The sequence below is a fragment of the Falco cherrug genome, chromosome Z (genome assembly GCF_023634085.1).
Source record: "Falco cherrug isolate bFalChe1 chromosome Z, bFalChe1.pri, whole genome shotgun sequence".
NCBI classification, from domain to species: Eukaryota; Metazoa; Chordata; class Aves; order Falconiformes; family Falconidae; genus Falco; species Falco cherrug.
This window is the reverse complement of record NC_073720.1, coordinates 54,150,045-54,164,591: the sequence shown is the minus strand read 5'-3', so window position 1 is coordinate 54,164,591 and position 14,547 is coordinate 54,150,045. Positions and strand designations below refer to the sequence as shown.

The window sequence follows — 14,547 nt, the reverse complement described above, 5'->3', positions numbered from 1 at the left end:
ATTTTTTAATAGCTCTAAACTGAAACCTTGGGTTTATACATATATTCTAAACCAGTGAAACTAAGAAGCTTGTTCTCTGTGCTCCACACGGAATTCAATATGGTCTTACTTCACGGCGTCAAAACTCATTGTTAAAATGCCATGCAGACATTAAAATGTGGATACCCGTAAGGACTATATGTACAAAAAACGCCACAGGAGTTAAGTTCAAACGAGATGTCCAGGTGATGCTTCAGGAGAGGCGTAGGAACCAAATGGGACATAGTATTTGAGATACTCAACAGCCATTTCAAATCTGAAATAATGAACAGGCCTGGAGTATACAAGACAAAATCCAAATCTTTAAATTTTAATCTGGGTACTAGGAAACCTCAAGAACCTTCAGTGAAAAAAAAAATCTCTACAGCATCACTACATACTGTATGAAAAAGCACTTGTTTTAATCACGCTCTTGAATTCACAAAATACATCTTGTATTCAGAAAGGGAGATTACAAACTCTTATGCAGATGATACCTTTCTTTCAGATTCCCTCTCTGTATCAGTGTGAGGTAAACACCTTTTTGATTTCCATCCATGCTGCTATTCTCCCTCACACGTGTCCCAAGTCACAAACAGCACTCTTTTTCAGTTCTCTGAACTCCATGTGCCCAGATTGCTCACAGTACCTTGTAACGCTGGTTCCATATAGGTGAGCAACATTGCTGCCTATAGTTAAGCTTGTATACCTCTTATCCATTAGGACTCCATTTTCAGAACCTACAGCTACCAAATCCACTCATCTGTTCTAAAACCCATAGAGGGAAGAATACATTGTGTGTGGAGGATTTAGCTCACGTGACTCCAAGAACAAAAAAAGCCAACAAAACCAAACCAAACTCACATGAAAACTCACAACCCCGCTCATATCAAAATATGTGTCTTAGTACCAATCCATTACAAGAATCCATAGCAAATGCAATCTAACAATTGTATTTCTTCCTAGAAAAATACCACTCACTCAGTGCACCTGGGCATATGGCATCCACTAAACAAAGACAAAACTCTATTTGTTTTATCATTACTCATCACTCTGAGCCTTCACGTATCACACTTCAAAAAATTTGCATTGAGTATTGATTTTCTCACTGCCTTTTCCCTGCAAGCATTTCTCCACACCATTTCAGTGCAGCGGAAATATCAATGTACTTTAACTGCAGTTCTAAGCAGTATCTTCCTTCTCTTGAAATAGAGGAATATCAAGGCATGTAAAGATCAAACCTGAAAGTTCACTGAACCCAGCTGCCCAATGTGAGATGCCAGAGGATGGATTTTTCAGAATCTTTTGATTTTCTAGAGGTGTGTTTTCAAAGCTTATCACTCAGTTACTACAGTTGCAGTCATGAATGCTCAGATCCCCACAATCCCAAATCCAGACTCCATATGGACCAAACAGCTAACATCTACCTGTGAATTCTTGCCAAAGTGATTTGCCTAGCAGTTCACATGAACTCTGCAGCAGAGGACAGTAGGGTCGATTCAGCTTTCCACAATAAAACTCCATTGTCAACACCTTGATAATCCTTTCCGTCTGTAATGCCTCCACCTGCTTATTTGCTGTACGCTCCCAAACAGAGCTGTGGTCTAACATATAAAACCTCCTGCACTATCTGAAGGGGGCAGGGGTGTGGAGTAGATAACATGCAGCTGTGTAATTACACAACGCAGATGCTCGAAGAAGTTTGAATTAGTGCTGTCTGTGCAACCAAATTCTGGCACATACCAATTCCTGAGTGCTGTTCTTCAAATCTGCTGCTGTGTCCAGCAGCTTCTTGAATGTAGTAACACTTTTTGTCTTAGTCACCATTCTGTTTTTGTATTTAACAGTAACTGAAGTAACAACAATAAAGAGGCAACTATGAACAGTGACACCCACAATTCTTCCTCAAATGTTATCAGTAATGTAAACATGCAATGGCATTTGAACAGCTTTCTTCTTTTTATTTAATGTGTACAAATGTTATTTGCCCAATACTACTCAAGCAACTTGCACGGCTCTCAAATTCCCCTGCATCCCTCCTTCTTGTCACCACTAGTTCAAACAAACATTTGGAAGTAAGAGTTACTTCACTATTGTCTTCTCTCTTCACCCTCACCCAATAAAGTTAAAAGTATCACAGTTCGGTTTCAGTATTTCTGCTTAGGATACTGGCTATCAACTTTTCACCATTGATCATTTAAATCTAAACTTTTTCTGCTGTTTCCCAAATAAAATTGGATCCATGGCATTCCTTCTTATCATAAACCTGAGAGAAAAAATGGTCCCTCTTTCTAAGTAATTTTGGAGAACCTTGTTGACTGACTCTGCAGGGACAACAGCATATTGGTTAACACAAGAGTATGACTCCTAAACCATCAGAGCCAGAAACCTTTTTTAAAACGAAAACCTAGTCTTGGCAGTTAAAATATCACTGATTTATCCAGCCCTTTTTATCATTAAATGATAATTCAGTTTCTCAATGAAAACAGTCTGATAATAAAGCAAATTACTGTGTTCCAATATTTCTAACCACATTTGCAGCAGTTTACATATAACACTGACATTTTTTTGTGTCCTAAACTTAGCTTTCCCTAGTTAATTATCACACTAACTTGTTTTCAGATACTGCACTACACCTGTAATTATATGTGTTAACATGCTATCATAGAGTAAAACTAACAACAGTATGAAATACTTTGACACAGACTGCTAGAAAATGCTTTGTCAGAGTCAAATATTAGCGCAAATTCAAAGAACTTCACTGTTTTATGTTGCATGTACAACTTAATCTTGATTTATTTTCTACAAAACAAAAAAAATTAGCAGCAACATATGAAATAATTTGTCATTATTCTGTATTGCAGAATAGCAAAATTTCGTGTTTGGAGAAGACATAAGCAAACTATTAAAATGCATCACAAGGCAGCAAATTATAACCGGTCTCACAGATGCATGTTTCATTATTAAATTCAATACTTCACCAACACAGTATCTTGAGTAGTTTGTATGAAAAGTATGTAGTCTTGTTACCTGAACTAGGAACTTTACACACAAAACCAGATTAATTCTGCATTTAGTGGCAATTCTATAACTGACACTACTTGAAATATTAAAAGTTAGGTATCACCTGCTGAGTGTTACTTGTCTTGACAGAAGTCTGTAGTACCTTTCTACAGCTCACGTATGACAGAGCTACTGCATAATTACAAGGGGCATAAACTGCTCTTGCTATTATCTTTTTCAAAAAGCTTATTATGGATAAAATTTTACTTATGCTTTGTATTGTGATCATACAGAAAGCATCATTAACTTAGACTCCTTATCTGTTCCTTGTACAGCTAGAAGACTGCAGCTAACATTACTCTTGTATTAGCTGTTTTCAAGTGGTTGGTACATATTCAAGCGTAACACTAGGACTTCCTGGATTTCAAAGACCAAGTTCTGCGTATTTCTTTAAGATGTACTTGTCCAGCCTTCTAAATCAAGTGCTTATTTGTAATAAAGATCTCTATGCAAGACATTTATATATATACACACACACAAAAAAAGAGAAGCACTGAGACTCCAGCTCCCTCAAATACCAGGAGCTTGAAGCCAGCAGCAAACATCTGGAAACTCCACATGGTCCTGACAGTCACCGCTCTCCCTTCCAAGCTTTGTTACTACAATCTATTCACAACTTTACCTCATGTGGGACTAGGATTAACTGCTGAGCTTTGCTGATTCATAACAAATGCTGACAAATGGGCATCATCAAAAGCAACCACCACTTGAATTGCTGCTGACTCTTTGAAGCTTAAAGAATACATCCCTTAGTTGAAAGTAAGAAACGAAGTATGGAACTAGGGCTGGGAGTGGGGCACACAGCACGTGAGACCAAGAACCAAGTTGTGCTGGTGGTGTGGCACTGGATGCCTCCTGGACCTGCGGAGTATAAAAAACCTGAAGCCAGGCCCTTGTATGACCAATAACGCTGCAGCAACCTAGTTTTGCAAAAGTTGCAAAAAATGATCTAATGATATTTTCCTGGAAATTGTGATTCTCTCTGCTGTCCTGAGTAGTATCTACTGCCATACAAGAGAATCATTGCTAGATGCATGTCCACAGAAAAAAAAAAGTCTGTAATATGCAAAATACCTTTCTACAGTACAAAAATATTACCTACCTGCTCCTTGTAGGCTGTCAAATATTACACCACCACATAATCAACAGAAGGGCTAACCCACAGAAACACAGTACGTTGCTCCTATAAAGGGAACAATGTGAAATCCAAGACCAGGAGATGCCCTCACCTTGCATTCTAGAAAAGCAAAGGCAGACAACAGCTAGTCTCTTAATACCGTATCACGGAACAAAACTGGTTTTGAAAAATTCTAAGTAACTAGCAATAGCAAGAGGTGGATAAATGCTAATAGCTACTCTTGACATTATTATCAGCAAAAACTCTTAAACATTGAATGAACATTTCAAGAAAGAGCAACAAGAATTCAAGTTCTAGTTATGCCCATTTTCCTGTATTTGGGAGAAACATGAGCCTACAGCTCGTGTGAAATGACAGCACTGTGAAAAGGCAGGCTGTGATCAGACTTCTTCTGAAGGATAGTAAAAGCTCTTTAAAAAAAACCCACACAAACACAACAAACAAAAAGACCCCAAAACCACGCCAAAACAGCCAATTGTATTTTAAGGACTACTATACCAAAGAAAACAGCTGAGAAAACCCCAATGGAAGTTAAGCTTTAATTAGGTCACGAAGCATCTGACAGAGATTTATGTCCCAAGACTTTGGAATTCCAACTTCTCCAGCATTTACCCTTCTAGAGACACCTTTTCCCATCACAAAACTGGTACAGCATCCACATTGTCAGCAGCAATCAATAAATCTTAAAGCTACAAACAAGGATGGACCATTTTAAAGGAAACACACAGAAAACACACCACTTCAACATGATTAAAGCTTGGTTCTTCCCTATATTCTTCCATGACAGACCCTCTCAAACTAGTTCAACTAGGATCAGAAACTGTTCAGTTGTGAATGACACCATACAGATCTGAAACAAGATTTACCTGTTTTCAATATTTCTTTTCTCAGGATTTCCAGATTTCTAACAAAATTGAGTCTCCAAACTTCCATGAAGTTGGAAAAACATGCCTCCCGTATTAATATGAGTTATTCTAACCCTATGACTAAAGTTGACTTAAAAAAAAAAAATCTGAAGTGTGAAGTAAAAGGAGTACCACTCAGAAATTAAGAAATGGACTAGATTTTTAATAAAAATACATTACAAGGTACAGTGACAGATATAATTTTTAATCTCAGTGTTCTCATGGTTTCAATCACGCATGAGCACGTGCGCACACACCTGAGAAGTCTACATCCACTATATGAAATTACCAAAACTCACACTCACTCATCAGGAAAGACAAGACAACTCTTCCCATTTTCTCTAACTAGGCATGTATAGAAAGAACACACACTGATGAATCTGCTACAGGAAGAGAATATTAGGCCTGGTTTTGTTATCAGCCACTCCTTCTAAAAATATCAACAAATATCCAAGCCAGGAAAAACACTAAAGAACACCACACAATATCACTTCCAAATTTTAACCTGTTCAAGCTAGAAAAGCTTTTATTCTACTATTGTACTTCAGAGTATAATGAATACGTGCATCACAGCAAAAGATTTACAGAACGTATAACACCACAATGTCACTAACAACCACCATGTAATCATTACTTCTTTCATTCACTATTGTTAAAATCTGAATCTTTAATCATAAAGAAATCCAGCATCTCCACCCTCTTGTGAAAATATGTATTTTATAAGGGGGGAGGGGGGGAAGAGGAAGTATTTGGCACCCCTACTAAATTTTAACTTTAAAATCTAGTGAATTCAAGAAAGATGGTTCTTTGAATACAGAAGTGCACATACTTGCACAAACAAGAAGTCTGCAAAATACTGTGACGCCACACAAAAATCCACCATATATACCACTGTCCAGCACCAAGCTACCAACTAGCTTGAATTCATCATTAGCCACAGATACCGACTTCTCCTAAAATGTTTCTGTCAAAACATTTCTAGATAAAACAAAGAAATGAGAAATTAGGTAAGAGAGAGAAAATGGAGACAGGTGCTGAATTAAGCTCCCAACATGGCAGAAAGTTACCCTTGCAAGTGACAAAGCCTGGTTTTACAGAGTGTTTTAATACTTGTCCAAGCACCTTACGCACTGGTAAGGAAGGGCAGAAAAAACAAGCGACTTTCCCTCCTGCTTTCACACTCCCATCGTCTTCCTGTATAAATTCCTTTCTTTCCTTCCAGCTTTCTTTCCATCCTGCTCCTTCCGTCTAATTCTGAACTACCCATCGAACTCACGCACAGCGGTAAACACAGCGGGACCAGGCCAAACACGCAGATGACCTCTCCTAATGCCTCCGCACATGCCACTGTACCAGCACTGGTTCCTCTGCCACAAGACACAACAGACACGAACAGGCAGCTTCCGGGGCCCCCCGCACACAAGCTGCCCCTCGGCAGGGCCACGCAGGCTGCACGCACGCCTCTCTCCGGCCCCGGCGCCCGGGCCTGGCTCGCCTCCCCGCCCGCCCGGCGCGCCCCCCGGCCCCGAGCGGGCCCCGCTCCCCCGGGGTGCCAGGCCGAGCTCCCGGCGCGCCCCCCGGCCGCACCGCCCCCCCGGGGCGTCGTGCCCGGCCTGACCCGCCGCGGCGGCCGACACGTCGGCAGGCCGCCCCGCGCCCTCGCCCCCCCCCTGGCCGGGCCCGCTGGGGGCTGGTGGCGCCCAGCACGGCCGCCCGGCCCCACCTCCCTCCGCCCGTCCTTCAGACGGAGGAGCGGGAGGAGAGGGGCGGAACGGCCGCCTGCCGCCTCCCTGCCCGCGCCCGCCGCCGGCAGGCCCCGGCCCCGCGCTCGGAGGGGCGGCGGGGGAGGCGGCCGGACCCGCCGCAGGCCGCGCGGGGAGACGGGACGGAACGGCCGCGGCCGCCTCCCCTCCCATGACACTGCAGAGCGGGGCCCGGCCGCCGCCCTCCGCCGCCGAGGCCTCCTTCCGCCGCCGGCTCCGCGGGCTCCCCTCTCGGCGGCGGCGGCGCCATGATGATCCGCCCGAGCGGGCGCAGCGCCAGGCCCTAACGCCGGGCCGGGCCCCGGGACGCGCCCTCACCGCCGCGGCCTGGCGCCCCGCGCCGCTCACCTTCATGTCGGGACATCCTAGTTCTGAGGCGGCTGCCCAGACCCGTCCGGGAGCTCCCGCGGGCTGCTCGGGCGCCGCTGCGGCCTGGCCCCCGCCGCGCGTACGGAGCCCCGGTGCCACAGCAGAGGCGCCTGGGGCAGGGCCGGGAAGAGGGTAAAAATGCAAGAGGCGGCGAGGAGCCGTCCTCCTCCCTGGCTCGCCCTGCGGGGGGGCGGATCCGGCGGCAGCGGCTTCCCGGGCGCCGTGACACGGTGACTCTGGGCCCCGCCGGCTGGTAGCGCCGCCTCCCGCTCCGCTCCGCCCGCTGCCGCAGCGGCGGCGGGGCCGCTCGCCGTGCTGGAGCGCTCCCAGCCCCTTCCCCTTCCACCTGCGGCCCCAGCCGCGCTTCGGGAGGAAGAGGAAACACCCGCCGAGGCGGCGGCCCTCCCGCGCGGGCTGGCGGCCGAGGGCAGCGGGCCCCGCCGCCGGGGCTCGCCGAGAGGGGCTGGCAGCGGCCCAACGTGGCGGGGCGGGCGCCGAGGGGGAGGAAGCGGCGAAGGTAACGGAGCCTGCCGGCGGCGGGGCTTCCGCTGGACCGGTCCGGCCTGCGGGACGCGCGGTAACCAGCTGCTAGTTTAAAAGGCGGGGGGAGAGCGGCGGAGGGCGGTGCGCGTGTCCCGAGCCGATTTTTCCATCCCGGGGAGCGCAGCTCGCCCCGCCGGCCCTGGGGAATGGCAGGCGGTGGGCTCCCGGGCGGGTACAGCGCTGATTTCCTTATTTTTGCCCCTTTCCTCTTAGTCAGGCCTGCGGAGTATTCCTGCCAAAAGCGTCTTGCAGTCAAGCTCCGGCTCGGTGAGGAGGAGGAGGGAGGTCCCACGTGTCGTGTGTCATCACAGTCCAGACAAAGTATTTCCGTGTCGCCACAGCATGAGAACTTTTCGTCCCGTCATGGTTGCTTCCTGCCCTGTCTTGAAAGCAGGCTGGTCTTGAGATGAGTGACAAACCCCAGGCATGGCCGCGTGCCTTCCCTGGGACAGATGTACAGGGTGCATACACCAAGCGCCTGGCTTCGGCGCTGCCTTTCTTACTCGGACTTCCCGGCCTTCCCCCAGTTTTCACCCTGAGGAGCACCACCCACTGCACCTCCTTTGTCCGTGCTACTCCCACCTGCCTTCATTTTGTTCTGAATTTTCATCTCCTCCTCTGCTCTTGGCGTTCCTCCGTCTTTTATCTCTGCCAGTTCAACATGTCCCTTCTTCTCTATCTTACACCACAGCTCCCATGAGTCTGCCCCAGCCCTGCAAATGGTAGGAGTGAACAGTAAGCACTGAAAGGAGGAAGTGCCAGCCTCATTCCTTGACCACCTCCCTCCCATGCCAATTGTATTATATAGCCTCTGCTTCTCCCCTTTACATACATGTGCACACTTCCATCCACTGCACTGTGGCCACCTGCTTCACTTCCATCTTCCCCTTGGCCACATGCAGTTCATAAACAGAGTGCCTACTGAAAGGGTAACCCAGATACAGTTTGTCTAAAAGTCCAGCGGGCTGAGGACATTTTCACTAGAAGCAAGCAGTACCTGTGTGTTGAATAAGCTGTAGGAGAAATTCAAGGTTGTTTTGAGTGATGGAAGCCAATGGCTTCACTGCTTCTGGAAGCAGGGGAAGAGTCAGTGAACGTGCAAGGAGTCTGCAAGAGGCACACCACAGGTGACAAGAAACCAGAGAAATCTGCAACTGTCATAAAACTCACTACCAAACTAGTGGCATCTTCCAAGATAGTTCTAGAGGTGAAGCTGTGCCTGTCTTGTCAGCATTTCACAGCAACAGCGTGCACTGGGACAGTGGGTCATGTATGTCCTACTCTTACGTCCAAGCCCAAAGACTGGTGGTAAGTGGCTGTACATCCAGCTGGAAGCCAGTCACAAGTCATGTTCTCCAGGGCTCAGTATTGGGGCCAGTCCTGTTTAATATCTTTATCGATGATCTGGATGAGGGGATCGAGTGCACCCTGTGTAAGTTTGCAGAGAACACCAAGCTGGGCAGGCAGGCTCTGCAGGGAGATCTGGACAGGCTGGACCAATGAGCCAAGGCCAGTTGTATGAGGTGCAACAAGGAGAAGTGCCGGGTCCTGCACTTGGGTCACAACAGCCCCAAGGAAGGCTACAGGCCTGGGAAGAGTGGCTGGAAAGCTGCCTGGTGGGAAAGGACCTGGGAGTGTTGGTCAACAGCTGTTTGAACATGAGCCAGCTGTGTGCCCAGGTGGCCAAGGCAGCCAACAGCATCCTGGCTTGTATCTGAAAGAGCGTGGCCAGCAGGGCAAGGGCAGCAGCGACCATCCCCCTGTACTGGGCACTGGTGAGGCCACACCTCGAACACTGTTCAGTTTTGGGCCCCTCACTGCAGGAGGGATGTAGAGGTGCTGGAGCGTGTCCAGAGAAGGGCGACGAAGCTGGTGAAGGGTCTGGAGTACGAGTGTTATGGGGAGCGGCTGAGGGAACTGGGGTTGTTTAGTCTGGAGAGGAGGCGACTCAAGGACTTCATTGCTCTCTGCAACTGCCTGAAAGGGGGCTGTAGGCAGGTGGGAGTAGGTCTCTTCTCCCAGATAACAAGCAACAGGACGAGAGGAAACAGCCTCAAGTTACACCAGGGGACGTTTCTAGTGGATATTAGGAAAAATTTCTTCACTGAAAGGGTGATGAAGCATTGGAACAGGCTGCCCAGGGAGGTGGTGGAATCCCTGGAGGTATTTAAAAAACACGTAGATGCTTAGGGACGTGTTTTAGTGATGGACTTGGCAGTCCTGGGTTAACAGTTGGACTTGACCTCAAAGGTCTTTTCCAACCTAAATGATTCTATGATTACTTATTTTGGCAATGGCATTTTTAAATGCAAATGGAAATTGTCTCACCCAGATGCAAAATACAGACCATCAGGTGCTCTTGGCTATTGCTACCACCTTTCAGTCCCTAAAGAGCAAGCTACCTTGCAAGCTGGTAACTCAGCTTAGCAAGGTTTAGCAATACCTTGGCTCTGTGTGCAGCTGCGGTTCCCTGTGTATGTAACTCTGCCTCACTCTGAGCACTACGATGCTGTGTTGGCCTGTGCTCAGTTTTACCCTGTTTCTGGTGGAGGTGGCCTCCCACAGGAGCTTGGCCCCATGCATCTGGTAAAATACAGACTGCAACCCAGGCATTTCACTGCGACCTGGAAGATTCAGTCTTTGGTCATGGAAGACCTTGGGCCAATCGTTGTGTCCCTCCATGCTTCAGTTGCAAAATGGTTTAATAACCTTTCCTGCCTCTATTAAGGGACATCTCTGTGAATAACACTTGGTTGCCCGTGGTCCTGCACATGATGGTGAGCCCATCAAACTTTTGAGGGTTTTTTCAAACTTTTTTGAAACATCCCTGGTGCCCATGGCAGCCAAGCAGAATTCTGTGGCCTCTTCTCTGTCTTTGTAGGCTCGAATCCAAAATTACAACGGTAATCCTGTTATATATACTGTTTTCTTGCCTTAAGGCCAGTTCCTATACCCAATGAGGCAGCATAAATAAAAGCCTCAGTGCTTTTGGAATCCCATTAGAATATGCCTGCAAGTGCAATAATACGTAAAACACACCTGCATTATATCCTTCAGTGGGAATTTTGCTGATTATCTTCTCTGCAAATATAGCAAATACCGCAAATGTAAGATGCCCAGGTTCCCAGAGATGAGCATGTAGCAACTCCAGCTGAGTGTGGGAAGAGTTGCATAACATATTTTGAAGGCCCTTTACAAGGTCATGGCCACCAGTAGAAAACATTATTACCTTCTTAGCATTAACCTGATAATTAATAACCTGTACTGTCCTTGTGTTGCACAATATTGTTTCTCAAACCCACATGCTATTATTCCACAGACAGAATGAAAAAGATTTTAATGAGGTTTATAAAGTTCTAGTGTGGATGGATCCTTCTGTCCCTAAGGGAAGAGCCTGCCATGACTGGTTTTCTCGTTCTTTTTCTCCTGTGCAGCAGAAAAATCCATAGGTGAGACTTTCTATGAGAAAAAAAAAATTCAACATCATTATTTTCCTGATGGGTAAACATGAGCTGAGAAATGAAAATTTGCCCACTCAAGGTCATTCAAGATCAGAACCAGGCAAATGATTAGAGACCCAGATCTCATAGCTAATTAGGCTATTATGTAAGCCACAGTAAGAAACAAAAATTCATGAATTTTCCCAACATGAAATAATATGATAAAGTTTGTGCCTTGAAGTAATAAAGTCCCCTGAAATAGGGAAGAGATGCTTGTGTGGCATCATGTGGTTTCTCTCCTTGCCACTGTAAAAGAATTCAGTGTCTGGAGCGGAGCAGGACAAGTTTGGATACTAAACTGAATAGCAATATCCTACAGCAGCACTCCTGAGCAATAGAACTGTTATGTTAGGAGCCACTTAGTCCATTAATCTCCTTGAAATCTTTCACCCTTTTGTGGGCTACTGAAGCCCCTGGAAACAGGCTTCTTACTTGTCCTAGTGCTACCCCTGCCAGGCTTCATCCATTTGAGGAAGTGATTTCTGCTGCACTTTGCTTGGTACCAAGGATGGGCACTACATGCCACACTAGCTCTTTGTTGGTTTTATGGTTCAGCTTCAAACATGGGAGATACGCTGTCACTGCAGTGGTGTAAAACTTACATAAATCAGTTGCTTGGATCAGTCTGGTCATCATATGATGAATAGGGAACTGTGATTGCATACATGCTCAAATAATACGTTTGTACACTGGTACACATCAAGGCCTCCACACTTTTTTTTCTAATTGCTCCTTTTCTGGCTCTTCTTGCTCAGTAGTCATTCAACGTGATCCAGGGCTGCTTACTGGCTGTGTTCAACTGTAAAGAAATCTGTAAAGAAAGCTTTTAAATCAGAGAAAGACAGTGTTCCTGCTTTCTAATTTATAAGGAAAGACCTGAAAGAACTGTATATATTTATCTTTTTCTGTTTTATTTTGGTGTCTGTGCCAAGGACAAGTGTTCTGCCGTCATAATAGACCAGAAAACACAAAGGCTCTCAGACTCCTGTGCTAGATGGGAAATGGTATTTCCACATAAATACTTCTGGTGAACTGAATCCTTCCACATTACCAGGCCTACTGATGGTGTCTCACAATCCAGCTTAAAGTGTCCAAAGCACTGAGGTACAGCACAAGCAAACTTGAATCACCAGAAACATCAGATGGCTTTGCTTAGTGGATCTCATTTAGGGCTTTTACAATGGAGGACAAGCATCCCACTGAAGATGGTGAGGCTTGAATTTTTAGCAGAGACATCCCTCTTGTGGGAACTGTTTGGCCTTGGAGCTAAACTGAGCGAAGTACAACTAAATATGCTATAAAATGCTCATCATCAGTTTAAACTTTTATTAGAATTCCTCCTTTTGAATGCTGGACACCACTAGGATGTGCAATGCAAATGCTACACTACTGTCCTCATACTTTACTCGCAACCAGCAGTTGCAGAAACTGTTCCATTTTTCAGATGTGCAGTCCAGTTTTAGACCTCATGTCTACCATCTTCCCTGAACAGTGGTATCCCCATATTCACCTGCACATACCCGAAACTATTACCTTCTCCCCAGGCCCTCTGTAACAGATTTTGCACATTCCCAAAATCTTTTTGAAAGCCAGATAGGTACCATGAAGAGGTTAAGCTGATCGGTACTTGTACACAGGCAGACATATGCATGCAGGCACTGCACAGAATTCTAATATATCATTGCTCTGTTCCTTCTATCAGCAAATGTATCTGGACTTCAGCAAAACCAGGAACTGTCTTGTTAATCTCTTCACCTTTCCAGACCACTCCACTTTGGAGACAGAGGGGAGTCAGAGCATTCAGACGTTATCTCAGATCTACCCTTTACTACTGAGAACTTTCAACCTTCTCAGCAGTCAGGTTTTGATGCTGGTTAAGATACCAGATGTTGATATAAAGCTAAAAGTTCCCCAGCTAACTCTTTCTCTCCTACTTTTCTGGCCAAACCTTTATGAAGAATTTGAGCTAAAGCAAACACTGAAAATCCATCAAATCATTCTGTCCTCTTACAAAAATATTCCAAACTGACCACATACCCTTGTAGTGGCGTGGTTCCATTAGGCACACTGTTCTTACAGGACCTAAAGTCAGAGTGTACTAGGAAATAGAAAGAGCTTTCAAAAATTCTCCGAATTCCAGCTCTGCTCTCTGTCAGAAGAGGACAAAGAAAAAAGAATTTATTCTTTCTTGAAATTATTATTACAGTTCCTTTGGAGGTTACTGCTGAACCAACTGATACTCTTCTGCTTAATAACCACAAGTGTTGCTGGTTTTACTCCATTCTGCTTGAATGCATCAGAAACACAGTGTCCCAAGCACTGTTCCAGCAAGGAGGAGATATCAGGGATGTATGCAGTTTGCTTACAAAGCCCTGTTTCTGTGAACAGGAGAAAACACATAAACCCAGTATCTGCTCATCACTGTAAACATTCTTGCCTCTGCTGTGCAGCTCTATCTTATGCTACAATACTTGTTCAGGCTGTGAGCTAGGTTTTTTTATTACCATTGGGTTTCTTCTGCCCTTTTCTTCTGTGCTATCCCCACCCTCTTTCAAAACAATATCCGCACTTAGGCAGGTTCCCTATGAATTCAAATCACTGGATGACCCTATCTGACCTTTTTGAGTGCTGCTTTGTGCTTATTCTTACAGTGGATGCTGCCATCTGATACAGGAGACAAGCTGCTCTTTACAAGGCATAGTGGTTAATCTTTGGATCTATACATCTCTATTTCAGTAAAATCTAAGCAAAATGCTGCCTTATGCCTAGATCTCTCAACTCATCTGCTGGGAGGACGTGATGGGTGGGATGCTATGATGAGGTGTTACAATGGAGTCATATACCCCAGCCTCCATAACTGGCCCAAGAATTGGTGCGGGGCAGGGTGAAGAGTACAGGAAGAGTGTTGCAGGGGTCATTTTTCACAAGGACGCTTGTGAGCAAAGGGGCCCTCTGGAAGTCACTGCAAAATCTGAACGCCAGCATTACCCAGGCTAAGTGCAGCCTGGGAAAGCATGGGAAAGCACTGCGCTTGGACTGCACTGCTTGTATCTGCTATGCGAGTGTGGACCTCAGGAACAGAAAACTCCTATAGTGACAAAGAGACTGCTACCATTTGTTGGAGTCAGGGAGCATGTCTGTGTACACCAGGCATTTTCAAACATATGAGGACATGTGTTTTATGCTGTAAAAAGCCTGTACTATGAAGTGACAGCTGAAAGCTGGCAGCATGGGATATAAAGCCTGGG

At 45.8% G+C, this 14,547-nt stretch overlaps 1 protein-coding gene across 4 annotated transcripts in view; it reads right to left on the bottom strand.

Annotated features, from left to right (window-relative positions):
- Window positions 1-7,446, bottom strand: part of LOC102046107 (E3 ubiquitin-protein ligase KCMF1) — a 54,471-nt gene extending 47,025 nt beyond the window's left edge. For 2 of the 4 annotated variants that reach the window (XM_055698866.1, XM_055698865.1), the window contains exon 1: window positions 7,236-7,444. Coding sequence is in view for 2 of the 4 variants with exons in the window: in XM_055698863.1 (XP_055554838.1) it covers window positions 5,086-5,152 (67 nt within the window). In the remaining 2 variants the exon portion in view is untranslated. Of the gene's footprint in view, window positions 1-5,085; window positions 5,168-7,235 lie in introns of those variants that run through there. The other 2 variants (XM_055698864.1, XM_055698863.1) reach the window with 2 other exon arrangements.
- Between the last annotated feature and the right edge of the window lie 7,101 nt (window positions 7,447-14,547).